Source organism: Mya arenaria, chromosome 14, assembly GCF_026914265.1.
Source record: "Mya arenaria isolate MELC-2E11 chromosome 14, ASM2691426v1".
In the NCBI taxonomy this organism is placed as follows: Eukaryota; Metazoa; Mollusca; class Bivalvia; order Myida; family Myidae; genus Mya; species Mya arenaria.
Window position 1 is genome coordinate 44,742,858 of NC_069135.1, and position 27,628 is coordinate 44,770,485.

The 27,628-nt window shown below is 34.3% G+C and overlaps 2 protein-coding genes across 3 annotated transcripts in view; one reads left to right on the top strand and one right to left on the bottom strand.

Moving 5' to 3' along the window:
* LOC128217514 (copine-8-like) overlaps positions 1–24,063 on the top strand; it is a 28,886-nt gene extending 4,823 nt beyond the window's left edge. Inside the window, exons 7-21 of one of the 2 annotated variants that reach the window (XM_052924684.1) lie at positions 206–234; positions 6,914–7,017; positions 7,530–7,634; positions 8,394–8,435; positions 10,243–10,318; positions 11,802–11,858; positions 13,445–13,506; positions 14,329–14,484; positions 14,844–14,916; positions 16,077–16,204; positions 16,497–16,599; positions 16,915–16,972; positions 19,148–19,221; positions 20,304–20,508; positions 20,918–21,058. In XM_052924684.1, coding sequence (XP_052780644.1) covers positions 206–234; positions 6,914–7,017; positions 7,530–7,634; positions 8,394–8,435; positions 10,243–10,318; positions 11,802–11,858; positions 13,445–13,506; positions 14,329–14,484; positions 14,844–14,916; positions 16,077–16,204; positions 16,497–16,599; positions 16,915–16,972; positions 19,148–19,221; positions 20,304–20,477 — 1,241 coding nt within the window. In that variant the 3' untranslated portion in view covers positions 20,478–20,508; positions 20,918–21,058. Of the gene's footprint in view, positions 1–205; positions 235–6,913; positions 7,018–7,529; positions 7,635–8,393; positions 8,436–10,242; positions 10,319–11,801; positions 11,859–13,444; positions 13,507–14,328; positions 14,485–14,843; positions 14,917–16,076; positions 16,205–16,496; positions 16,600–16,914; positions 16,973–19,147; positions 19,222–20,303; positions 20,509–20,917 lie in introns of both variants that reach the window. The other variant, XM_052924683.1, reaches the window with a different exon arrangement.
* Positions 203–4,763, bottom strand: LOC128217513 (uncharacterized). Its single transcript, XM_052924681.1, has 2 exons — positions 4,222–4,763; positions 203–3,463 (listed from the first exon to the last, which is right to left on the bottom strand). The coding sequence occupies exons 1-2, from the start codon at positions 4,551–4,553 to the stop codon at positions 2,113–2,115; spliced, it is 1,683 nt and encodes a 560-aa protein (XP_052780641.1). The 5' UTR covers positions 4,554–4,763; the 3' UTR covers positions 203–2,112.
* Positions 24,064–27,628: the final 3,565 nt, after the last annotated feature.

Consider the following 27,628-nt stretch of genomic DNA (forward strand, 5'->3'; position numbering starts at 1 on the left):
ATTAGCAAGCAATACCTTTTCAAAGAATATGATAAATACTATTTACATGGGGTCACCTGACCCAAAAAGTTAGCATAATTGTTCATTGTCCTATCAGCGAAGTGAAGCTTAATTGTGCTTCAGATTCCATGGCTTCAGTACTTTAGTTAATATTTGTTAAATTGATTTTATATTTCATTTAAAACAAAATTCACCTTATTTTCAGGTCGAGCAGAGGAGCTAGGAAATTGTAAGGTAAGGCGAGATTATTTGCTTTGTTTTTGATATTCTTATCGCCTACCACCCATCTCATAAACCTATTTTACCACCATTTTCTTTAGTGAGACATAGATTAATTGATTAAGGTAATTTGTTTCATTCCTGTGACAGTTCTTGATTCTTTGAACCTCGCAAGGCTTGGTAACAATCACACAGTGTGGAGATCAAAGAATAATCTAAATAATTTTGTGAATTAAGAGTAAATTTCATTTGTAACCCCCGACATAGTATTGAGCTGAAATTACTGACCTTACAAGATTTTCTCCTACGCACATTGTGGAATTGCTCTCTTATTATTCAATAAAACAATAGTGAGGACATTCCTCCAGGTAGTCCAATGCGATGTCGTACTGTGAGGTAGCCAAACATTGCCACAAGAAATTATAAAGTGCTTTCTAATGTATCATACCGTTGCATAGGAACTAGAGAGGAAGAAACCCATGAATAACCTCTATCAATCAACATAGGACAACTGAAAACTTACTTTTAAAGCTTACATCTTACCACAGTGCAATGTTTACTGTTGACAGTTGTGTAGAGATATTTGTTAATGAACATGTAAAAAAGAACGAACTAATATAATCAAAGAAAAACATAGATTGATTGATACTTATTATTTTGCCTATTATGAAAAACATATCATATTTACAAATTGCAATATATAATGTATATTGTACAGTTTGATTTCATGCTGTTTATTATTCAGTGTAAAACGCAAAACATTAGCATATCATGTAACGAGGTACATTCCTCCCAGTTATAATAGGTGAAAAATATGTCAAATACATGTAAAATAAGGTAAATACAGCTTACAGCAATATTCTAATATGATACTTGTCACGTAAAGTTAAAAGTATGATATAATACCACAGACTTTGACCACACTACAAAAGGATCCGGTGTTGCAAAATTTTTGCCTGGTTGAAAAAAAACACAATAAAATTCTTTTGAGGGTTACTGTATTTAGTTGTTCCTGCTACATTTAAGCTTCGTAACCAAGTGCAACAACATAAAGCAGATACACCATGACCCATCTAAAGATGGCAATGACCTATGATATAAATAAATAATATTATATAAATGACCAAATGTTTATGGCATACAGTATTAACAATATTTCGTAAATGATAAAATGTTGAAATGTATTTCACTGTATAAACTTAAAAACTCTAAATAAGAATGTTTTTTTACCAATTAAAATGAATTTAACTCTCATATGTTATTTCACAAACCATTTGTTTGCTTAAAGATATAATATTAGTCAGAATTTAAAGTGGCCATCAAACAATGTTATGGTTCTAAATATGTTTGTACAAGTAGGTCTAAAGTAGGCAAATTGGCTTTGTTTACAATAAAATGGATGCAACCTTGCCATTTAAAAGTTTTAAAACTATGTACAATTGTCAGTTTGATTGGTAGACTGTACCTATCATGTGATGAGGTTATTATTTACCTTCAGAAATAAAAAAAATAATCTGACTGAGCATTATATTTGTGTATGCTACTTTCGGAGCTTTGTTTGGTGTATTTTGTACCTCATCATGATGATCTTTAAAGAATTTCTATAATGTAAACTTCTTAGACCAATTAGATTTCAAATAATGCATAACTTATTCCTCTTTTCCTATAAAATATGCACATTTTGTTAAAATCTCTGGTTCACCGTTAGATTTTTTGTTTTGGTGTATAGTTTGTAGACACATCAATTTAAAACCATGCTCGAGTTAAATATTTAAGACTGACAGGATGTTGAATGTTGCATGACTTAATCTACTGTTCCTTTAGATATACGAATTGTGTTCAAATCTTTGGTTTTCTGGTTGTCTTGCCATTTAGCTTGTCTATTTGTTGAAGTTATTCAAGCTCAAACACTGAAATCTGATTGTCTTCATATCGTCCAACAATAAGACTTTGCGTATGTCCTTTGAACCATACTGCTAAAGGCATGCTAAATTCATCTTCCTCTGTGACCAGTGTGGCCAGCTTGTATTTACCCTCCTTGTCCACCTGAGTCACTTTCTGGGACATTTGTGAGCAGACAAACACATGTCCTCCATCACTTACACACACTGAAGTAGGCAGATCAAAGTCCGGGTCCTGAAGAGTTGACAGAATATTCCCACTTGTGTCAATGGTGATGAATTTGTTTGTGTGTGTAGCTGGTATGTAGATGTTGGTGCCATCCCTGCTTACTGTGAATCTATTCACTGTTAAGTTGGAAGTATTGTCTTCGTAGATCATTTTTACTAGCCGGCCTGACATTGTGTACTGGTAAATCGCTGTCCTCGATCCTATATAGAGGGTACCATTGTGGTGAGAAATGCCGAGACAAGAATGTGGAAATGTTAGCCTCCTTGTTACACTCAGTGCTCTACCTGTTACTTTGATGAAATGCACACCTTTATTGGTGAGAGTTACAGCAGCTTCATTTCCTGCAATATGACAGATATGTTGTGGTCTATCAGGGAGTTCACATGTGGCTGTCACCTGGTACTGGGAGTCTAGCAGCTTGACGTTGTGGTTTTGGTGATCTGTGATGAGGATCTCTCCTCCTGGTATCTCACATATTCCAGTTATAAAGCTTTCATGTTCATCATATTGCATGTGAACTGTGTACTGTGAGCAGTTCTTGATCTTAAAAATAATACCTATGCCTAAGTGTTTACCTTTGCCCGGTACTCCGGTGATTTCTCCAAGTATGTTCAGTCCAGAGAGGAATTGTTCAATCCTGGGATCAGCCTGGAATGTAAGGGATGTGTCCGGCTTGATTGACAGTTCCTGTAGCAGGCTCTCCGCTTCCCTCATCTTGTCCGTGCATTTCTTATACGCAATGTAAGAAGTGTTGTCATCTTGCTGGGATTGGATTGTTTTTAAGTAAGTGCTTAGTTTGTCAATGAGCTGAGTGCACTTGTCAATGTTCTCCTGCAGGAATTCATCTGTCTCATGGAGCAGGTCATGCAATATGTCTTTGGTCTTTTTTTCTATTTTATCAAACTTCTCATTCACCTTCTTTCTCAGTGATTTGATTTCGGCTAGCATTTTCTTCCCACAGTCTTTCAGGGACTGTTTGTTGTGAGTCCTTTTCTTGGTGATGCCTTGAAGTCTGGTAGTGATCGTATCAACATTGGCAGGCAGTTTCTTGAAGTCAGTTTGTTTCTTTAGACCTTTAGCCAGGTCTGGAATGTGTTTGATACTTTGACACATTCTGAAAGATGTTAGCGTTGATTTTTTTAACACATATTCAGACGGATAAAAAAATAAAAAATAAGTGACATTAAAGGGACTTGTAAGTGTTGAACATCAACAAAAACCATGTAATATGTGAACAAAATGCTTGTTTCAATGATAAAAAATCAAAATCTGAGATTTAAAAAAAAACTAATTTGATTTTATAGACATGAGAGGTAAATAAGAGTTCAGTTTGTAGTATTCCACCCAGTCTTGCAATGCATATGACTACATATCAGATGTTTTTGAATATTTATCAAATTCTACATGTCATTTGTACATATCAGACTGCTCCCGTGAAGTCACAACACTCTGTTCAAACGCTTGCAGAAATTATGTCCCTTGATTAAGTTAGAATATACACTTAACTTTTATTTGAATATCACGCAAGGATAAAAATCAGATTTTAGGTTATTGACATGGAACTAAGATGCTTTATTTTAAATTAAAAATAAAAAAATAAAAAAATAATCTTCAATAACCAAATCAAAAGTTTGATTTAGTTTGAAACGTGAATAGGTCAGTTTTACAATATGTAGATGTATTCAAAAGATGACTAAGCAATTCTTTGAAACAGCATGGATAAGCCAACAGACGATACTGCGACAATTGAAACCATGAATAGATATCAAAGATGTTAACAAACATATTGGTGACCGAATGGCCCAAGATCTGCATTTTATATCATATTACAAGGAAAAGGATAGGTTACGTTTTTTATAATGAATGACTAACCTGTGATTAAGAGGGACACAAATGTGGCAACACAGCTCATCATGGTCCTCACAGAGCAGTTCAAGCTTCTTGTCACCATGTTTGTCACATATCTCTATGGGGCTCAGTCCTGCATACCCCATCCACTTGCTCACATCTTGTCTTCCAAACATTGAATGTGTCCTGTGCAGTTTCTTGTGTAGTTGCTCACAGTTGTTGCAGTAATATTTCTTGCATTCATCACAGAAGAACTGTGCCTCATTATTTAATCCGTCATCTTTACATGGAGAGCAGGTAAAGTCATGAATAAGGTCAGAGGCTTGTTGAACACATAAGTCAAAATTAAACGCCATAGTTTCCTTTTGAAATCACATGTTTTATCTCTTAATGGATCTTTTTACATATAAGTTATTTTTTTCTTTCTATCCATGATTAAAATTCAGCAACTGGCTATTTTATAAAATGATTCAAAGTCAGTTGTGAACTATCAAGGTTTTTATCCTTATAAAATCAAATATGTGAATATTTGGAAAATGGAAGTGAAATTGACTCTGCTCCTTTTACCAAATTTTTTGTTGGCTCACGTTGTCAAGACAGCTTAAACAGAACATTCATGACAGTGAATACAAACCTTAAACCACATGCATCGTTAAGTTTATACTGGATACAATAGTAGTATACATTTAAATATACATCAGAGCTGAATTTGAAATTGTTTTGCAGTGTCAAATATCCTATGTGCAGCTAAATACATAAAGTTTCATCACTGTAAACTATAATATTAGTTTAATAGTCGATATTTCAGGTCTTAATAAACTTAAGATAATTCATTGATTAAGATTACTTTAGGTGCAAAATAAAATGACACCATTAGAAATTTGCCACATAACACTTATTTTTTACTATTTTGAGTGTATATCGGAGATAGTTACACACTTTCTGTACAATAGTTGCCTGCTTCTGTTGAGAAAATGAAGACAAAAAGATCCTTCAAGGTCGTTGGATCATCATGAGAGCAGTTTACAGGTCATGGTCTTTAATAAGTGCAAAATAGATCATATTATAATTTTGTGTTGCAGTATTACCTCTATAAATATTTGGACTAGACCCATCGCATTTCTTAAAGTTATATATGGTTGAGCATGAAACAACAATGGTTACAGCTCCAGACGTAGTAAATAATTGATGTTCATATCTCCAAAAGTATTGGGCTTGGACTTCCAAAACCTTTTGGTATATTTTCCAGCATGGTAGTTGTGCACCTTGGTCCTATTTCATAAAGGATATAGACTACCTAATAAATTTTATATCAATTCTATATATTGAACTGAATTGAACTATTTGAACACAAAAATAACACTGATTTCTAGTGTTTCACAACCCCCTAAACTATTTATCAGGGTTCGACACTAACGGTAGTCCGGTAGTCCAAGACTACCAGATTTTTGGTCGGACTACAAGACATTTTAAGTCAATAGTCCGTCGGACTACTAGAAAAAAGTAAATATCACATCAGTGAGCATAAAATCTTTATTACGCTTAAACTTGTGAAAACGTGATGTCAAGAAGCCGATTATCACCGTTAAACACTCATTGTAAAGCTTGCCGAAGATGGCGGAACAGTTCTGGACAACGCGGACTGTTAACCAAATTTTGCGCGCATTTCGTATAGCCTTTCGATCAATGTTTAAACCAGTCAGTAGAATGTCTTTATTTAGAAAGGGAAAAACCATTTTCGCACTCTATGGTGTGTTTTAAACGTCAGACATGTGCACCTCTGCCAATGTCAGCTAGGTAGATTTGGGTCCAAGTGGCAGAATTTCTAAATTCCTTACATTTTCAGTCAAAAACAATGAAAGATACGATGAAGACAAACACTTGATGGTTGTTACTATTTTTAAAATTTCGGAAAATAAGTCATGGTTATTATGGTTTAGGGTATTGCCAAATGTCGGTGTTTATATAAAGCAAACAGAAGGAACATTATGTCTGGCTTATGAAATCTTTTAAACTCGCTTTTTGAAGAGCAGCTGATAAATTAATCATACTGCCAAAACAGGTATAATGCAGTGTAAGTGCAGACAACGACAGAATTGTGTGCGTTAATTTACGCGCCAAAATGTTGTAACATTTTATACATGGAAGTGCTAGGGCCTATAACAATTGACACCATGCTGATAGCGATAAGGCTACACCTACAGTGTCACATGATCTCTTAATTAGGGACCTCCGATAAATACCTAGAAGCAGACGATAATAATACAAAAGTTATCAATGACAATCAGATAAAAAATGCATGGAACATGGTAAAACATAGCAATAAAAGCAAGTATAACATTAAATAAGTTCAGTATTATTAATTGTATGCAATGTATAATTCAGGTAGAAAAATGTCTAGACTAATTTATTTCTAAATAACATCAGAATTTTGTTACAGTACAATAACAGTCTCTAAAACTCAAATAAAGGGAAACGAAACATCTATTAATTATCCTAGACGCTCAAAGAATTTAAGCTGGCGCACAGGAAAAACAAAACCATGAAATAAGTAAAAAATAGTTACTTCAGATTTAAGATTTTTGAAATCATGACTAATATCCTGCAATGACATATGCCCCCTGTTTTCATTTAAACATTCAAAGCTGTGTTGTTGCATATGCTTTGCTTGTTAAGGAGACATATGTCTTAAAAAGTCACAATTTTCTTCTTGAAGGAAGTGATCCATCTGCAAATGAAAGGCAGCCAGCTAGACAAGAAAGACTTTTTCGGCAAATCAGACCCCTACTTGGAGTTTCAGCGTGCTAATGAAGACAACAGGTATTGATTATTAAGTTATAAAACAGTTTGTAGTTAGTAATAATTCAGTGGATTTGCTCTACAGCTAGTCTACATCGGTCGAAGGCCCCCAAAATTGAGAGATTTCATGCATCTTAATGAATCTGAAATATAGCAGTAGGGAAATGGTCGTCTGAAAAAGCCTCCTGCTAGCTCAGGACCAAAATATTACTGCTTTTGCTTGATATTCTTAACAATAGAATGATCTATAAAAGATTGCTCTATGCCCTAGATATATTATTGCAAGTATATTCATCATTATCACATGAATTGTTATTCCCTTATAACCAAATGCTTTCCAGTCAGTTTTATCTACTAATGCAGCAGTATTCAGAGACTATCAAGCCATGTGAATTGTAATTATACAAACAAATACAGGCATTCGTTTCAAATTTTTATTATAAATCTTGCTGGACCTCTGCAAGGCATTATATAACAGAGACTTATCGAAATATTCATTGTGCTGATCTAACAAAAAAAGTTCACATTTTCAGCTTTACCGTAGTACACAGGACAGAAGTGATCAAAAACACACTTAACCCAACGTGGGCCCCTTTCCGGGCCACCGCCAGAGCCCTGTGTAACGGAGACTATGATAGGTAAGATTTTTACATATATATATATTCTTTTAACCTCCGTGCTGAAAAATTGATTGAAGATATGGTGAGATACAAATGCCATTATATGGCTCATACTTATATAAAATGCAATTATATGGCTCATACTTAGATAAATGCCATCATAATAAATGCCATCATATGGCTCATACTTATATAAAATGCAATTATATGGCTCATACTTAGATAAATGCCATCATAATAAATGCCATCATATGGCTCATACTTATATAAAATGCAATTATATGGCTCATACTTAGATGAATGCCATCATATGGCTCATACTTAGATAAAATGCCATCATATGGCTCATACTTAGATAAAATGCCATCATAATAAATGCCATCATACGGCTCTTACTAAGATAAACTGCCATCATAATAAATGCCATCATATGGCTCATACTTAGATAAAATGCAATTATATGGCTCATACTTAGATGAATGCCATCATATAGCTCATACTTAGATAAAATGCCATCATATGGCTCATACTTAGATAAAATGCCATCATAATAAATGCCATCATACGGCTCTTACTAAGATAAACTGCCATCATATGGCTTGTACTAAGATACATATGTTATCATATGGTGTGATACAAATGCCATCATATTGCTCATACTAAGATATAAATGCCATCATATGGCTCATACTAAGATAAAATGCCATCATATGACTCAAACTGTCAGAGATGCCATCTTATTACTCATACTAAATACAAATGCCACTGTGTTTTCAGGAGCATACTTGTCAAGTGTTGGGATTGGAACAGTAATGGAAAGTAAGTGCATGGAATGGAATGATGGTATGAAAAGTTTAGTACGATGATTTCCTGGAGTCTAATGTCTTGAATTTCGTTTTTTCTCTCTACATCTTTTTTCATTGATTCAAGTACTTAAGCGGGACTTTTCAATTATTGATAATTTTTAGGTCAGTTAAAACATAAGGTACCGTATTATACTATGCATAGGACGCGCTTTTTTACCCCAGATTATCGTCTAAAAAATTGCCTGAGGCCTTTCTATGCTATTAGGATTTTATCAGTTTTTCGCAAGTCCATTTCAGGCCCAAAATGTCGGACCGGAGACGAACGCGGTAATGGTAAGTACCAACACTGTGTCCACCGAAGAGAGCAACTGATTTAGGTAAAATAACACAAGTTAACACACGCAGAAATATATTGAATGTTTACTTTAAAATGATTTATTGAGAAATAAATTGAAAACAGACATGAGCGTTTACTTTTTTACAAAAGGGACGCTACTCACAAAAACTTGATGTGAGTCAGCACTTTAACTGGATTGAGTTATAACGGCAACGGAAAATCGGGATATGAGATAAATATCAATTAAACGTTGTTCACGATTTTAACGTTTCGATATCAATAATTTACAAAACATTTTGTATGTTACTGTTTTAAAAAAATAATAGAGGAATGTGCATAACGCAAAGTAGCATTATTGTCACTATCAAATCTTTTCAAATGTAGGAAGGTGTGAAAAACACCCACTGTCTGTCATTAGAAAAACATCAATAGAACGAACTATTGCGATGGTAATACTGTATGGTTGTTTGTTCGCACTTTACCCGTCGTGCCTTCCGCTGGCAAGGATAATTACCGACACGCATTAATTATGCCTGACATGCTTTATTCCGCACAGCGACAAGCTTTATCAAAACAATCATCAGTTTTGACGATACACAGTTCTGCAACGGTTGCAACGGTTGACTGTCATTCAGAAGGCATGTCGTAACTATTGCAACGGTTGACTGTCAGTCAGCAGGCATGTCGGAACTATTGCAACGGTTGCAACGGTTGACTTTCATTCAGAAGGCATGTCGGAACTATTGCAACGGTGGCAACGGTTGACTGTCAGTCAGAAGGCGTGCTATTACAGCATTTGTATAAGTCTTATAATATGCGTGAATGTTCTCAAAATGTCAAGACTTATATCATTGTTGTGTACACTAAATTACCGAAATGTTAAATTACCGAAATACGACGATAATTATAGAAATACACAAGACAGTTGCCTTATATGCATTTTTTTTTTACTTCAATATATGTTATAAATACTTTACCAACCTCAATTTTTCGGCTCCGATTTTGACATTTTTCCGCTGCGTCCTATCTTATATATTAAGGTTTTACCCGTTGTTTTTTTTTTCAACTATTTTTTTGCCTGCGTCCTATCTATGCTAGCGTCCTATACATGATATAATACGGTACTGTCTTCATACTTGGTATAGCCGTTAGTCATGGTCAGTAGATGACTACATGTACCTATTGACTTAGGAACCAATAAGTTAAAGGTCATGGTGATCGTGACCTTTTCTAGGAAAATATGGGCATTTCTGATCAATAACATTTGAACAACTTAGTATAGAGTCTTCAAACTTGGTATGCACATTGGTCATGGTCAGTAGATAACCCTATTAAATTTTGGGTCAATAGATGAAAGGTTAAGGTTATATTTATTAGAAAATTTAAGGCTACTCCTGACAGGTGACACATTCAATTCTAGTCTATTAGTAATGAAATGTCAGGGAATACATGAATTCTTTAAAACAAAATGCTCTGTTTTTAGCCCAGACCTTATTGGTGAGTTTTCCACCAATCTCCGTGAGCTGACTAGAGGACCAGGGCCTACCAACGCATATGAGGTACTATCACAGAAAGCAATATACTACATACATGTATTGTTATAATTGCAAACTTTTATTTAAAAAATTGTGTGTTTTTGTAGATCAACTGCAGGTTCCCCAGCACTCTTAAGTTTCTTTCTTACTTGTTAAAATTCAAACTTTTCATACTTTTTGGTAAAACATGCTGATTTTTCAATCAGTTTTTATCTCATACCTTAATTTTTTCACCAATTGCCTCTTGAGTTTGAAGCATCATATATACAAGTGACTTGAAACATTTCTGACCCGAGATGACCTGATGGCTACCGTATAAACTTTCAACAAATGGAAATATTCGTTTAGGGCTCTGCTTCATCAAAAGTTTGATGAAATAGGTATATGAGATAAAATTATATTTGTTAAGATAGAAAATCTTTGCTAAATGTTCTTTATCCAAAAATTTTGCCAAATGTTCTTTATCCAGGGTACAAAATTACTTATTTTTCTAATTTCTTATGTTTCCTACTGTCTCCTACTATTTTCTTATAAAAGCTAAATGTGTTTGAGCCTCAAAAACTAAACTTTGATCACATTCAAAGTCATGGCAAACTCAAGGGATTGCTTTCGAGCATGTTTACCAACATCTTCATCAGCATCTTCATCAGCATCTTCACACCTTTCATTTCTGATCAATTACATTTGACTTATTGATTTTAGGGTCAATGATCAAGGTCATGGTACCCTTTACTATAAATATTACAGACGCTTTTGTTTTTGATCAATAATGTCTTGATGAAGTGTTTCAAAGTAAGTCTGTTCACTGGTTATGGTTGATGACCCCTTTTTATTGAGGGGTCAAAAGGTCAAAGTTTATGGGAATGTTTGCTACCTTTGCTATTTTGTGTCTGTCTGTCCACATTTGTGTGTGCAATGCAATCAAATGTAATGTTTTCAGTACATGCATATTCGTATATATTTATATAGTACATGTATGTTTATGCTCATGTATATTTAGTCCATTTATATTTACATACATGTATATGAGTATACATCATAACATGAATACTATGTACATGTTTTACTTGAGAAATAAGAAAGTTTATTATTTTTTTCTCTCCCAATAGCAGCAATTGAATTTGGAGGGCAAATTAATATCACACCATCTGTCCCAACTGTTTTTTTGTGTCCAGTCTGTAACTTTGTCATGCTAGGAGGGATTTAAAATTACTTGGCACATGTGTTAAATACATAAGGATGGCCCTTCCTCAAAGGTCAAGGTCACACTTCAGGTTTATCATAATGGAATGCTGCGTATATGCACATAGAGTATAGTTGGTTGATATGCATGATATAGTTGGTCGATATGCACATGGAGTATAGTTGGTCGATATGCACATATCGAGAGGGATTTTAAGTTAAATTGGCACTCATGTTTGGCACATATAGATGATGTGTTGTGTGCAATCATTATGAATGTGTCTGCCTGGCAGATAAACTAACAAAAAGTGTTGAAACATTTCAGATCGTAAACCCACAGAAAAAAGCTAAGAAGAAACACAAATATAAAAACTCAGGAGTGGTAAGTACAATATGTTAAAACTTCCTTTTACATTTAAATCCTCTAGAAGGCTGCCATCTCCTCCCTCTTGTGGGGCCAAACATTGATGCAAGGTGCAAGAGGTCTTTGAGAGCTATAAAAAAAAAAAAACTGTTCATAAAAGCCATGCCATTTTCTATTCCGAAATCTTCAGACATTTTCCGTCAAAAACAACCTCGGATGTCTATGGACGATTTACAATGTCAGAAATCTTAACTTTTACCTATGCTGCCAGTAGATCGCGTAGTGATTTCAATTTGGGAGTCATAATTATTTATACAATAATAAACTTCAATGGCAATCAATTTAGACTGAGTAACACTCAATACTACAATTAATTGATACTGAAGTTTTTTTCCATGGAAAATGGCCAAGGAGTTCTGACTGGCCATGCTCAAATGTATGAGTTTCTAGAAGCTAATAAAATTTAAACTATAAACAGGAAATACTATGTTTATAAAACAATGTATACTGTGAAATCATTTATATTCGTTGGCATGAAATTTCGTGGTTTGGTGAAAAATTACAATTTCGTGGGTACTTGAATTCGTGGTTTTTCATTTTTGAAAAAAAAATCAAAACTGCGATCGTCTTAGATCGTCTGCATTATCTCCACGCGCTGGCCCGTGATTTCCGTCTTCTACGTCAATCGGTTTATGACACTCGCTAAAGTGGTACGACATGCCAATTAGTGCATATACCCATGTCAATTATCAATTTAATTGGAAATTAAGGTCATAAAAAAAGATGTTCCCTCATAAATACAGATAGGCGAAGCCATTGAATGCCAATTAAGAATTTTGCAAACTGAAAACACAGAGAAGGTCCGTATATTTGAGTAAACAATCCCAAAAGATAGCTGATGTTTGCAAATTCAATCACTTTGATTATCATCTAATTTAATATCATCATTTCAATATTTATTCACACGTTTTTGTTTAATAAATGTATTGAACGCGTTGTTTTGTACATTGTCACATGGGGTGCTCAGAACCTCCAATGTAATCGATTAATTTTTTCATTCAAGAATAAAAATCGAGAACCGACACTCATCACTCACATCGTGTAAACCTGGAGATTTTCATGAACAGCACATGTTTAGGAACGTGCTTCTGTCATTTGGTTCATAAAACACATTAAAATGATTTGGTTTATTATTTGTTAAAGGCAGATATAGTATATTAACAAAACGATGATAGTAATATATACAGTGAGACGGATATTTACGCTGTATACCTCGGCCTCTGTAACTAATAAACTAGAGTATGTACATCAAATGGCAATTGAAAAGGTGAATAAAGGGTCTATATTTCGTGGAATCTTGAATTCGTGGGTCACCCAACCCACGAAAACCACGAACATTAATGCCCCACGAACATTAATGATTTCACAGTATATAAACAAAACTGTGTGATTCTTCGACCTTCAAGACATCATTGGCTTTTTGGATAACTCATACATATATATTTATTATGATGATAATTTTAAGGCCATATTTTCGTACAGTTTTTTTTAAAGTATTTAACATGCATATTATAGTTTTTCCAGATTATGAAATTATTTTCCAGGTTTCTCTTCTTACATGTCGAGTGGAGCAAGAATATTCATTCCTCGATTACATTCAATCTGGGTAAGAGTTGTATATCAATTATGAATTATATTAATGAATTCTTATATCCGATGAATTCTGTTCTGATGAGTGTAAGTGTGATTTTTCTTCTCGCAAACTATTTAAATTGAAATCTCAGAAAGAAAATGTATTGCACTTAGTATCCTTCATTTTCAAAGATATGAAATGGTACTTTTTTTTGAAAAATTCAACTAAGGAAATCTATGACTCGTACAAATTTTCAAAAATGGATGAAAAGAAACAATTTCTTTCTTAATTGAATATAAATTGACAGATATTGAACTGTCATAAGACAATAATTGAAAGTTTAGTTTGTCCATCAAATAAAGAGACTAAAAGTGGTTTAAAAGAAACAGTTATTCACTTAATATCAAATAGATTGACATATTTTATTTTGCAGTAAGATTGAACTGTCACGAAGGCTTGATATAAACTCAACCTAAATTATCATTGATTTTATAAGCTCATCTGGTTTTTCAAAGAAAAAGAGGAAGTTATTGTCTGTGTTGTCAGGCTTGCAAACCTTTAACCTTGCCCAGATACAGTATGTGCATATATAACAAGGCCCATAACTCTGGCTGGAAACACTTAGAGTTATGTCCCTTCTTTGACTGAAAAAACAACAAGAGTGTGAGGAATTGCTCAGCAGTGTTCTTGTTTAGTCAATACATGTATGACATCTGAATATGTTATATTAAACTCAAGAAAAAGAAAAAAAGTGCTATTCGTTATATATGTATTATTAGCTCGACTATTCGAAGAATAAGGAGTGCTATACTACTCGTTCAAATTAAAGTATGTATTACGTTGTATGTTACTCAGGACAGAGATGGCGTTCACAGTGGCAGTAGACTTCACAGCATCCAATGGCAACCCAATCCAGCCCAACTCATTACACTACATTAACCCATATGGACAGCCCAACCAGTACCAAATGGCCATACAAGCCGTAGGAGACATTATACAGGACTACGATACGTAAGATTTGAATTAAATTTGGTTTAAGTCATTTTTTTAGGTCATCTGTTCTTGAAGAAAAAAGTGGTGGTGCTATAAAAGCCTGCAATACCGTTTGTGTGCAAATTTATAACTGAAAAGACAAGATTCTACAATAAACCTTGTCAAAACTAGACCAATTACCAATGAGAATTAAAAATCTTTTGCAAATGAAAATCAAACTCAAAATCAAAAAATACCAAATAAACAAGTGCAATCTAAGATATTTAATTAGTTGTATTAAAAATTAAGTAAGTTTGGACTTTGAAGTTTTGAATATGTTTTGTTTTTTATTCAAAAGTAATTTTATAATTAAAATAATCTGTGATATACTATTTCAGGGACAAGCTATTTCCAGCATTAGGATTTGGGGCCAGATTTCCAGATATGAGTGTACAACATGAATTTGCATTGGTAAGAGATTGCTACACTTGACTGTCAGTATTTTCTCTCAATTAAAGTTGTTTAAATTTTCCTTATGCTCTACAATATAAGGGTTGGGTATAAAAGACTGGCCGGACCGGACCAAATCTGGACCAATGGAAATCTCCGAACTGTTACGGAATTTGTTCGGAATTTTCCTAATTTTGTGTTCGTATAAAAGACTGGCCGGACAGGACAAAATTAAAATATGCATTGCTATGTTTTATAGATATTTTATTTATTGAAATTATATTTTATTATGTCTGTCTGTGCGCCTGTATGAGCGTCTGTATGTATGTCTGTGCGTCTGTATGTGTGTCCGTATGAATGTCTGTCTGTCTGTATGTATGTCTGTCTGTGCGGCTGTCTGTGCGTCTGTAAGAATGTCTGTCTGTCTGCAAACATAGCAATGCGTTTTTTTAATTTGGTCCGGAAATTAGGTAAACTTCCGAGCGATTTCCGTAACAGTTAGGAGATTTCAGTTGGTCCGGATTTGATCCGGTCCTGCCAGTCTTTTATACCCAACCAATATAAGTGTGAATAAAACATTTCATTGTTTAACTTTGTGATGCCCCTCAACAGATCCACCCTTGACCCAACATTATAGTAAGGACCTCGGACAATATCTGGTTAAATTTTGCAATTTTGGTTATTAAAGATTACATTTATTCTTGCCCATGATACACATTTTTCTGTTACTGTAATTTTCTACATCAATGGACAACCTTTTTTATTAGTTAAAACACACTGTTGCATATTTTTCGCCATTAAAGGCCTTGTTTAAGGAATGTTTGGCATGACTTTCCCCTGCTGTGCATCTCCTGCTAATTGCACTGATGTCACAGTAGGGGACAATTTCCTGTGGATTTGTTTATTGGTTCAGGGCAATTTAGGGTTCATTTCTATAATAAAACCTCCCAACCTGCACAGCAGGATATTCAGATCAGAGATCTGCTAAGACAATTAGGCAATTAGATTAAGATAAAGCCAACAAGGTTTATAATAAATTACAAAATTATTGAATACATTAAACTTAGTTTAATGTTAAAATTAAATCAGAAAATATCTCTCGGCTAGGGTCAATCAATAAAAATAATTGGACTGAAATGTAAAAAATCTAATGACTACAAATAACTTGTGTTGCTTTCCAGAACTTCACCCCTCAAAACCCGTACTGTAACGGTATACAGGGAGTTTTGGGTGCGTACAACAATGCCATCAAAAGTGTCCAGCTGTACGGACCAACCAACTTCGCACCTTGCATTAACCATGTGGCAAAGTGAGTACTAGTATCAAGAATTATTTATATGTAATTTGTTTCATTATGAACGTAACTTAATCATATGTTGCTCAGTTATATATTGATACATGTAACCATAATATGGTGTGTAATTTTGAAGATTTATTTTATTAAGAAATGGAAACAACTCTGACATGGCCTTTACTATAGTAGGTAGGGTTCAATGCAAATAAAGAAATATGCTGATAAGTTTGTGACTTATTTTAATACTGTTTTGATGCAAGTCCTCAATTAATTTTGAAATAATTAAGCACATATTAAATCTCCTCAGATTCGCTGCAACAAAACGTGATGGTTCTTGCTACTTCGTATTACTTATTATCACCGACGGGGTCATCTCAGATATGCCACAAACCATGCAGGCCATTGTAAATGTAAGTAAAGCAGTTCTTATTTGTGATCAAGGCTCGGCACAAAACATTTCTAACACCTTAGTTTATTACAGCTGTCCTGCTTTGAGATCTTCACAAAGGTTCTAGGGGTGCATTACTTACATTGTGATTGTAGTTTATTTTTGATAAAAAGTTAAAGAACACATTGTTTGTTTCGCATACTGTAGGACCATGGTTTTTTTTCGATTGTATTCTTTGTTTCCACTGAAACTTGGAGTAAAGATATACATTTGGAAGCTCACAACTATTTGTATTTATTTTCAACATTTGGTTATTGAAATGCTGGTCGTTTTTCAGGCTTCCACTCTTCCCATGTCCATCATCATTGTCGGTGTTGGTGATGCTGACTTTGAAGGTATTATTATACAAATTAAACCCTAATTTCTTAATTGTATTTCAATTAATAGCTCTGTAGTATTCTAGAATATTGCAGTATGAAATTGATACTTAGGAACTGATGTTTCTGTGGTACTCAGTAATAACAAATCAATTGGAATTTCTCGGACATAAATCTCCGTTAATGCATAAATTTGTGAACCACTGGAAAACTAATATCACTGTATGGATGGGTGAAAAACTGGAATTTCTTGCATACCAGACGCGTGTTTTAAGTCATGTGACCAGTGCTGGAAAAAACGTCTTACACCCCCATGTAAGATGAGTCCTGTGCAACAACGCGCCACTTCTTACTTTTTTTATTGCATGGTTTATGAAAAGTATATTATGCCATTCCAATAAAGCAAATCAGATATGCAATTATGCAAGACTTTTAATTAAAATTTAAAAGAGTTAAATCGTAAAAACGTGAGTTTTAAAGAAATATTGGACGTCAATAGTGATTTCAAATTACTACGCTTTATGACATCACTGGTAAACAACATCACATGGGCTTTTTGGTGAAATGTATAAAAGTGTGTTTTCTACGTCAATTTTTCCACAAATTGATAATTGTAGATATGCTAGAAAAAATTTCAGTTATGTTTTTACGCTGTATGGCTGGTAACTTGTCAAGCCTCATTACCGGCTTATGCGCATGCCCTTGTGTTGGATTTTTCTATACATACTGGAAACAAATGTTAGATAGACTAGTTAGCTCTACTGGCCAAAGGCCAGAAGAGCTTATGCGATGGTAATGTGTACGTAGTATGTGCATCTGTGCGTCCGTGCGGTCGTGCGTCTGTAAACAATTGGTTGTGAACACGATACAGTCTTCAGTTTTGATTGTATCTCGATGAAACTTGTACAGTATCTAGATATCCATTAGAGCTTGGTTCCTTTCGAAAACCAGCCAGATCCGCCCATAAATGCCTAGATTATGGGCCATGAAAGTTTTAAAGAAATGCTTTCTATTTTTAGCCAGGTCTGCATGAGCGAATTCTATTTTTAGCCAAGTTTACATGTACATGTAAATTCAAGTCTAGAGTTAAGGGAGACAATTTGCAAGTCTAGGATTTTGAGAGACAATTTGCTTTTTGCTTCTGCGATTGATTTTGTGAATTACTCTGCCTTGTTGTTGTTGAAAGCCCGAAGGCCATTTTTTAGCTATAAGTTCTGTAGTTTGCGCATTCATCTTAACAAAATTGGTTGTGAATGTTTAAGTTATGCACCTGGTGTCATTACTGGCCACACCCAGGGTTCACAGGTTTGGTAAACATAAATCTGGAAAGGTTTGAAAATCTTTTTGTGTGTTCGTGCATCCATCTCAGCACAATTGATTGTGAATGTTTATTCAAATTGATCAATGTTGTCCTAGGATGCCCTTGACTTTGACCTTTTGACCAACTTTTTTTAACTTTTAAAACTACGGAAATTTTTACTATGAGTACAGTTTTGAAAGCATTTTTTTTTGTCAGATGACTTTTACTTGGCACATATTAAAATAGTTCATGCAACTAATCTGCTTACAATACTTTCTGGGCTCAGATGTTGAACGTGCTACGTTTTCAGGTAGCCCAAACACAAAACATAAACTATATGTCTGTTGCCTTTTACCCATACATACATGCTGTAGATTGATATGACCACAAAAGCCATGCCAGTAGAGCATAGGCCCTTTTGGGCCTCTTGTTATTTAAAGTTTTCTCATGTAATTTTGTGTGTTTTTTTGCTGAACGTTTCACAGCATTAACCGCTTGTTGTCAGTTAAAGGCTGTTTTAAAATACTTCTCTTGTAATTACTGGAATGCTTGGTTATCTATTCAACTCAACTCAACTCAATTTATTTGTAAATAAAGGCCTCCGACCCAGAATACAACATCAACAAACGTTTACAATAATATAATCTGTGCCACCCTGAAATACTGACTGCTTTATGTTTTATCTACTATCTACTGCAGTTATAATTTGATAGATAAAATATGCAACATGTTTAACGACAAAGCTATCGTTACTGCTCATTAAACAATTAAATGAAAATTGATTTCTCTGACCACTATACCAGTTATATAGATAATTTATTCGTATTTCCTCATATTGTTGGCACTCGAAAAAGGCGTGGTATTCATTTTCAATTACCTGGAATTTATTACAGCTATGAATGTCTTGGATGGAGATGATGTTCGGCTTGCATACCAAGGAAGGGTAGCGCAAAGGGATATAGTTCAGGTAACATTTTCTATAAATAGCTTGTCTTTGGAATGAACAAGTCAAGCTATTGTTGTAGCCTTGGCATCATAATTATTGTGGACATCATTTCTTTTTTGGCCTGAAAAAAACATTTCAAATTATTCACTTTAAACTTACTAAACATGTTTCATTACACAGTCCATACATGTAACAAAGTCCATAACTCTGGGTTAATAATTGTCAAGCCCATTTAAACTGAAAAAACAACAACTGTCTACAGGGTTAGTCTGCATGTAGTGAGCTTGTAACTATGATACGGTCATCACAGAATACTTTTAGACTAACATAAATAAATTACTACATGTAATAAGTAGGATACTGTTTTGATATTCATAGTCATCGGTGGCATCTTAACATTTCAAACATAACATTTAATTTGGATGCAATCTAAGCACAAATCAACCCATATCTATCCATATATATGATATTGCACCAACTTATTCATACCCAATTTAAATATAACAGAATGTTCTATTTCACATCGGCAAAAACTATGGGATTCCGAATTTGAGGGGTTTTCAAACCACAACCTCATCCTGTCATGAAACATTTGCAAATGTTAAATTCACCTTGCATGTGCTGAAAATCTTTTTAAGGGGCTAGACACCAGATACAATTGCAAAAGAAAAAGAAAAATGTCAAAAAAATTACATCTATGTGTACAACGCATTGAATCTTACTTACTGATGTATCACATCGCTTTCGACACATGCTTCTTTCGCAGTTTTTGTGCATTTTCCCAATTCGAAATGTACTACGGTTGTCTACCACATAAATCCCAGTAAGTTTAAAAATAGTGTTGTTATATATTTATCTGTACTCATAAACAGATGTGATTTAAACTGGGAATGCACCGTTTTAAACAGGGAAACACAGATGGGCCAGCAACATTATTGTTTCGTTTATTATTTAACCATGTAAAGTGACGTATCATCGGCCTCCTTCTAATTCGTTTTGACAAATCTATTCTTGTTTTGAGGAAATACTGCATTTGCCAATTTTTGGACCATCTGGTGTCTAACTCCTTTAGAAGTTAAGAATAATGTTCAATCTACTTGCAGTTTGTCCCTTTGAGAAATTTCCTGCAACGTAACCAAAACTGTCAGGTGGCACAAGCAGCTCTTGCTAAGGAGGTTTTGGCCGAAATTCCTGAGCAAGTAACGAGCTACATGAAACAAAACAGTATCCTACCACGAGCAAGACAACCCGCCACTGCCCCACCCCCTTACCAGTAGCTAGACACAGAAACGCATTTATAGGCACCATGTAAGCCTTTCCTTAGACGTGTTAAATAGTTTAAGATACTATCATGTTTAATAAAAGTTTGCAACATCTTAAACAGACTGTAACTTGGGTCGGCTGTGTAACTTGGGCCGGCTGTGTGTTTCTCATGGTTAATAATGGCTCATAGAACTTGGCTTGTAATTTTTATTGGATAAGGAGTCTTATATGTGACTAAGCAGTTTTATTGGGGGTTTTATTATTCAAATCAAGTTCTTTTTAGAGCTATGATATTCAGGTGAGCGATATATAGCAAGTCTTGTTAACTATAGAAATTCTACTGTTAATATTGCACCCGTTATGTACACTTTATCATCCACATTAGAATAAAACATTACTCTTGTCAGTCTCCATACTACATGTAAGATACTCAAAAAAAACGATCTGTTTACAGTTTGTACCATTCCGAGAATTCAGCCAGCGCTATGGTAACTCCAGTGTCGCTGTGGCACAGGCTGCACTAGCTCGTGAAGTGTTGGCAGAAATTCCTGAACAAGTCACATCATACATGAAGATGAACGGATTCTTACCTCGTCAGCCGTCAAGCCACGCCCCCTCTGCCCCACCCCCTGTGCGATAGGATCCTCTCGAAATGTTGAAATTAAATTTTGTTGTGAAAAAAAGACTGTGAAATAATAAATGTGAAATGAATTGATATTTTGTGGTACCAATAATTAACAGCATTATGAATTGAACATCATATTGTGAGATAGGTGAAAAACAGTGAAATATGATTACATGTATCCATGTTGTTTTTTGTATTTCAGTATATGCAGTAGATCAAACTGTATTGTTTTGTTGCCATCATGGAAACTGATAGGTTCAAGTTATTACCATGAAATAAAGTGTGCTAAGCAAATTCAGAGGTTAATACTAGCTTTTAAGTTATTTTACATTCTATTATTTTCTCATTTGATAGAAACTTATGTGCAATATTGAGATGTTTTAAAACCATTTTTTTTAATTCCATGTCTGAAGAAAACTGAAGTTAGAAAAAATGTATTTTACTGTTAGATGCTATCCAAGCTTGTTTTAACTAACTGTAAAATGAGGAGATTTAATGTGTTTAAATTGTTGATTGTACACATTTATATTCATAATGCTCATTTATAATCAGATATAGTTATTATGTAAAATTAGAAAGAAAAAGGGAACAGCATGTGATAGTTTGCACTACCAGGCTGCTGACAAAGGCTGCAACATTGAATACCAATTTTGTGTTGGCACAAATGTCTTTATACTGTGCATTTCTCATGCATTAAATGCTATAAAACCCACTTTTAAAAATCAATCAATGACAAAACATTAGTTTGGAGGTCCATTTTGTTGGAAGCCTTTTTAATAATTAAATAAATGATCCCCATATGTGCAATCACTAAAATGTCTTGAAAGTTGTTAGTTTATGCACAATACAGTGATATTGAATGGAAATCTTTTAGGGTCTTGGATATTTTAAAACATAAATGAACAAGACTTTTGCTAGAAAAATACCAGTATTTGTGTGAGCCTTTCTGAATTTCCATTGTATATTTGATTGTATATTTGATTTCTTTGATGATTTTTTCATGCAAAAGAAATTATTTTAATTTTGTTATTTCCAAAGCTTTTCTATTTGTTGTGTAGTGAACTTTAGTAAATTATTTTGATTTTAATGTAATGCATTTTTTTGTAATGTTTAACTGTAAAAAGTTCATTAATACAGTTTGAAAAGTAACATTGTATGTTATTTCATTTACTTCAGGGTAATAAGCTTATTTCTTTGCAAATTATTTAATGTATTTAGTAAGTGTTCTTAAAATAAGGAAACACTCCTGAAAAATCAGCTTTTGCCAAAATATCTGAAGTCGACTAAGACAAAAATATGTACCTAAAGTCTCTAGTTATATAAATAATTGAAAAATCTTGTATCTCTATTATCATACCTTGATGATTGCTTTAACTCTATAGTTTGTATATCTTTACAAGTATCGTTTTATTTCTATTTTTTAAACTATGATATGTTGGCCATTTAACTGTGTTGCAATAAACTCATGCTAGTTTTGAACAAACAAGCACAGTCCACCAATCACGTGATAGTGGCAATAGTCATGTGTGAACTTCATAAATTTTTGATACAGCCAATGAAATTGCAGACAGGCAATCATTAAATACTAGGCTTAATCATTAAGAACTTCAACTTTCGTGGCTGTTGAAAGGTCCACCCACTGCCACTCATTGGATCCCTTCATCAGATTTTGCATTGACAATGTGTCATCCAATGAGATTGTATTCTAAGACATTTACGCTTTGCTCACTCCACCCATTAATCATTAAGATTTTAATTCAAGTCATCTAACTATTACATAAATCATTAAACACATTTTTTTTTATTTCATTAATAAATCTTAAATTAAAGGCAATACTAACTCTTACACCTCATTCCTTACTATACACCTTAAAAGACATAAAACATGCTTTTTGAAAAACGAACAATGAAATAAATGATATCAAAAGTCGGCTTACTTGAGCCCAAAACACAAGTGGCAGTGATCAATAACAATGTGTTTGGAGATCACATGTTGGTCTGCTCAAAACCATTGTGACCAATTTCGGACCATATTCTTAGAACAGTAGTACTCAGTTGAAATGATATCAGTAAATCAAATGTATGTCTCAAAATGTCTGTAAACAGAATTGATAAAATCAGTTTGACCAATTTTTATATCTGGTTCAATTCTTGTTAGGATAACTGTTTTAATTTTGAGGTTGTGCACTCATGTGTAAGGTGTTATGTATCTTACATGTAGTATGATGAGTCAGTTTTACAACATTTTACAAAATGGTTTATCTGTACTTTTGAAAACTTATTAATAGTTTAAAAAATGATATGTTACTGTCAGGATATAGACTGTGAATACATGTGTTTTTATGCCGATTGTTTCTGGCGTCAATACCTTACAATCATATGTTTTGTAACCGAAAGTTTTGCATGTAATGGGCATTCCAGACTCTCCTTTTGACAGGCCTCATGTCAACCAAATACAACATACCATATCATACCTATGTTGTACCGTACATCCTCTATGTTGTACTGTACATCCTCTATGTTGTACCTTTCTTGTTTATGTGTACTTTGCATTAATTGTTTCATATGTGAACAAACTATTTTAATACTAATTCATAATTATTACTACATATACAATAATACGAGTATATTAAAGTTAGTTTACTCCACACATTGTTACGTCATGGTTTATGATAGTACATAACTTACTACCATATCTCCATATATAATATATATTATGGAGATATTTTAGTTACATTTTCTCAGAACATGCAAAAATATAACACATGTATGGTAATGAAAATTTAATATAAACCATGTTTGTACATTTTATTGCAATGAGTTTATTCTATGATTTATTGAGACAGCCCGTGGAGATATAATTATAAATTGCAACTCTGAGTTTTATTATATAAACTGTATAAATATATGTATATATGCGTGTTATATTTACAATCTTTATAAAATAAAATCATTTACTGCATTATTTGTGTACTCACAACTATTGGTTTATATTTTTTTTTATTAAGTCCTCATAATTAGTCAAGACATTATCAGCTGGTTGTTCCCAGAAACAATGGATGTGATGGCAATGAAAGTCTACTGTTTCTATGGAAGTCAATGGTTACTAAGGAAGTCATTGGATGATATGGATGAAGGTAGTTTCATAGGTATTCATTGGTTGCTAAGAAAGCTATTTGTTAATAAGGTAAAAAATGGTTGCTAAGGAAGTTATTGTCTGCTAACAAATATAGTCAATGGTTGCGAAGGAAGTAATTGGACAGAAAAGAAGTCATTGGTTGCTATGAATGAAGGTAGTTGCTAAGGAAATCATTGATAGCAAAGAAACTCAGTGGTTTTTAAGGAAGTCACACACCAAATATCAAGGGTCTGGGACTTGCAGTTTCAGATATTTTCAAAAGAAATACTATAAAAGTATATGGAAATCCTGAGACCCCCATGGCGAGGCCAGCTTTGGCCCCAGGGATATTATTTGAACAAATTTGATGAGGAACACTACATAAGACTACATACCATAGCAAAGGACTGAGCCATGCCGTTCAAAGATTATTTTAGTATATAGAAAACCTGAGACACCGAGGAGAGGCCAGCTTCAACAACAGGGACATAATTTGAACAATCTTGGTTTATAAGAGCCACTACATGAGACTACATGCCAAATATCAAAAGTCATGGATTTGTGTTTTCAGAGAAGATTTTCAAAGCTTTTACTTTATAAATACATGTTTTATTTCTAGATTATTTTACTTTTAGATATTTGATTTTTAGCTCTACTGGCCAAAGGCCAGAAGAGCTTATGCGATGGTAATGTGTACGTAGTATGTGCATCCGTGCGTCTGTAAACAATTGCTTGAGAACACGATACAGTCTTCAGTTTTGATTGTATCTCGATGAAACTTGAACAGTATCTAGATATCCATTAGAGCTTGGTTCCTTTCGAAAACCAGCCAGATCCGCCCATGCATGCCTAGATTATGGCCCTTGATAGTATAAAAAAATGCTATTGTGTAAACAATTGGTTGTGAACACGATACAGTCTTCATTTTTGATTGTATCTCGATGAAACTTGTACAGTATTTAGATATCCATTAGAGCTCGGTTCCTTTCGAAAACCAGCCAGATCCGCCCATGCATGCCTAGATTATGGGCCTTGAAAGTATTAAAAAATCAGTTTGTCTGTAAACAATTGCTTGTGAACATGATACAGTCTTGTTTTGATTGTATCTCGATGAAACTTGTACAGTATTTAGATATCCATTAGAACTTGGTTCCTTTCGAAAACCAGCCAGATCTGCCCATGCATGCCTGGATTATGGCCCTTGAAAGCATAAAAAATGCTATTTTAAGCTAAGTCTATTTTTTAGCTCCCCTCCCCCCCCCCCCATGGAGATTGTCCCGCAAGGGACCAGTGCGGCAAATGCAAACGACCTCGGCGACGTTGGCGGAGGCCTAGGGAAGAGTTCTCTTTTCTTTGTAAGGGATGGACTCCCCCCCCTATCTTAAATTGGGAAATGTTAAAAACCTTTTTGTCTGAAACCACTATGCAAATCCTTGCTATTTTGAACAAGGCTTTATTTAGTGGTCCACTACCATGGTTGATCAAATTATGCCCCTTGGGTCAAAACTGGCACTGCCCTGGGTGTCACTATTTTCGTAGAGACTTATTTAAGAAATATTTTAAAAATCTTCTTGTTTCAAACCACAAGGCCCATACTTGATATTTGTTGTGGAGCATCATATGATGCAATTGAAAACATTTGAAATAATGCCCCTTGGGCAAAAGCTGGCCCCACCCCTTTTGACTTACTTATACATTTTTAAAGCTACAGTAATGAAATTTTGACCATGTGAGTTTTGCAAACAAGCATTAATGTTGTCCTCGGATGTCCTTGACTTTGACCGACTTTTTATTTTTAAAGCTACAGAAATGAAATTTTGACGATGAATACAGTTTTGAAATCAAATACCCTCAGATTATCTTTACTTGGCACATATTAAAATAGTTCATGCAACTATTCTGCTTACAACACTTCCTGTCCTCAGATGTTGAACGGGCAGCGTTTTCAGCTAACCCAAACACTAAAAATGAACTATATATTTGTTGCCTATTACTCAAACGTACATGCTCTGGATTGAAAATGACCACAAGAGCCATGCCAGTAGAGCATAGGCCCTTTTGGGCCTCTTGTTATTTTGTATTAGACTGAAGTACCGGTATTTATCACATTGAAAATACATAACTTAAACAGCAATAATAACTCATTTTACCTTTCTAACTTTGAATAGTCAACATCTAGATAACATCATACAAATTTTTATACATGATATCCAATAATAACTAGAGATTGCTTTTTAGCTCACCTTAGCCGTAGGCTGAGGGTGAGATTTTAGGATTGATGAATGTCCGTTGTCTGTCGTCTGTCCACACTTACTTTGTTAACACTCTAGTGGTCTCATTTTTGCCTCAATTGTCACGAAACTTGGTCAGGATATTTGTCCCAGTAATTACTTGGACAAGTTCGAATATGGGTCATCTGGGGTCAAAAACTAGGTCACATGACCCAAAATAGAAAAAATCTTCTTATAACTCCGCTACTTTTTCAGTCCAAATATTCTGAAAATTTGTCAGAAAGGTTGTTTCGATGATTTCTAGCTCAAGTTTAGATATGGGTCATCTGGGGTCAAAAACAAGGTCACAGAGCCCAAATAAAGAAAAACCTTGTTAACACTCTAGAGGTAACATTTTCAGCCGAAATATCCTGGAAATTTGTCTGAAAGGCTGTTTCGATGATTTCTAGCTGAAGTTAGAATATGGGTCATCTGGGGTCAAAACCTAGGTCACAGAGCCTAAATATGGAAAAACCTTGTTAACACCCTAGAGGTAACATTTTCAGCCCAAATATCCTTGAAATTTGTCAGAAAGGTTGTTTCGATGATTACTAGCTGAAGTTCGAGTATGGGTCATCTGGGGTCAAAAACTAGGTCACAGAGCCCAAATATGGAAAAACCTTGTTAAGGCTCTGCAGGTAACATTTTCAGCCCAAATATCCTGGAAATATGTCAGAAAGGTTGCCCTGTTGATTTCTAGCTCAAGTTTGAATATGAGTCATCTGGGGTCAAAAACTAGGTCACAGAGCCCAAATATGGAAAAACCTTGTTAAAACTTTAAAGGTAACATTTTCAGCCCAAATATCCTTGAAATATGTCAGAAAGGATGCTCCATTGATTTCTAGCTCAAGTTCAAATAAGGGTCATCTGGGGTCAAAAACTAGGTCACAGACCCCAAATATAGAAAATCCTTGTTAACACCCTAGAGGTAACATTTTCAGCCGAAATAACCTTGAAATTTGTCAGATAGGTTGTTTCGATGATTTCTAGCTCAAGTTTGAATATGGGTCATCTTGGGTCAAAAACTAGGTCACAGAGCGCAAATATGGAAAAACCTTGTTAAGGCTCTGCAGGTAACATTTTCAGCCCAAATATCCTGGAAAATTGTCAGAGAGGTTGTTTCGATGATTTCTAGCTCAAATTCGAATATGG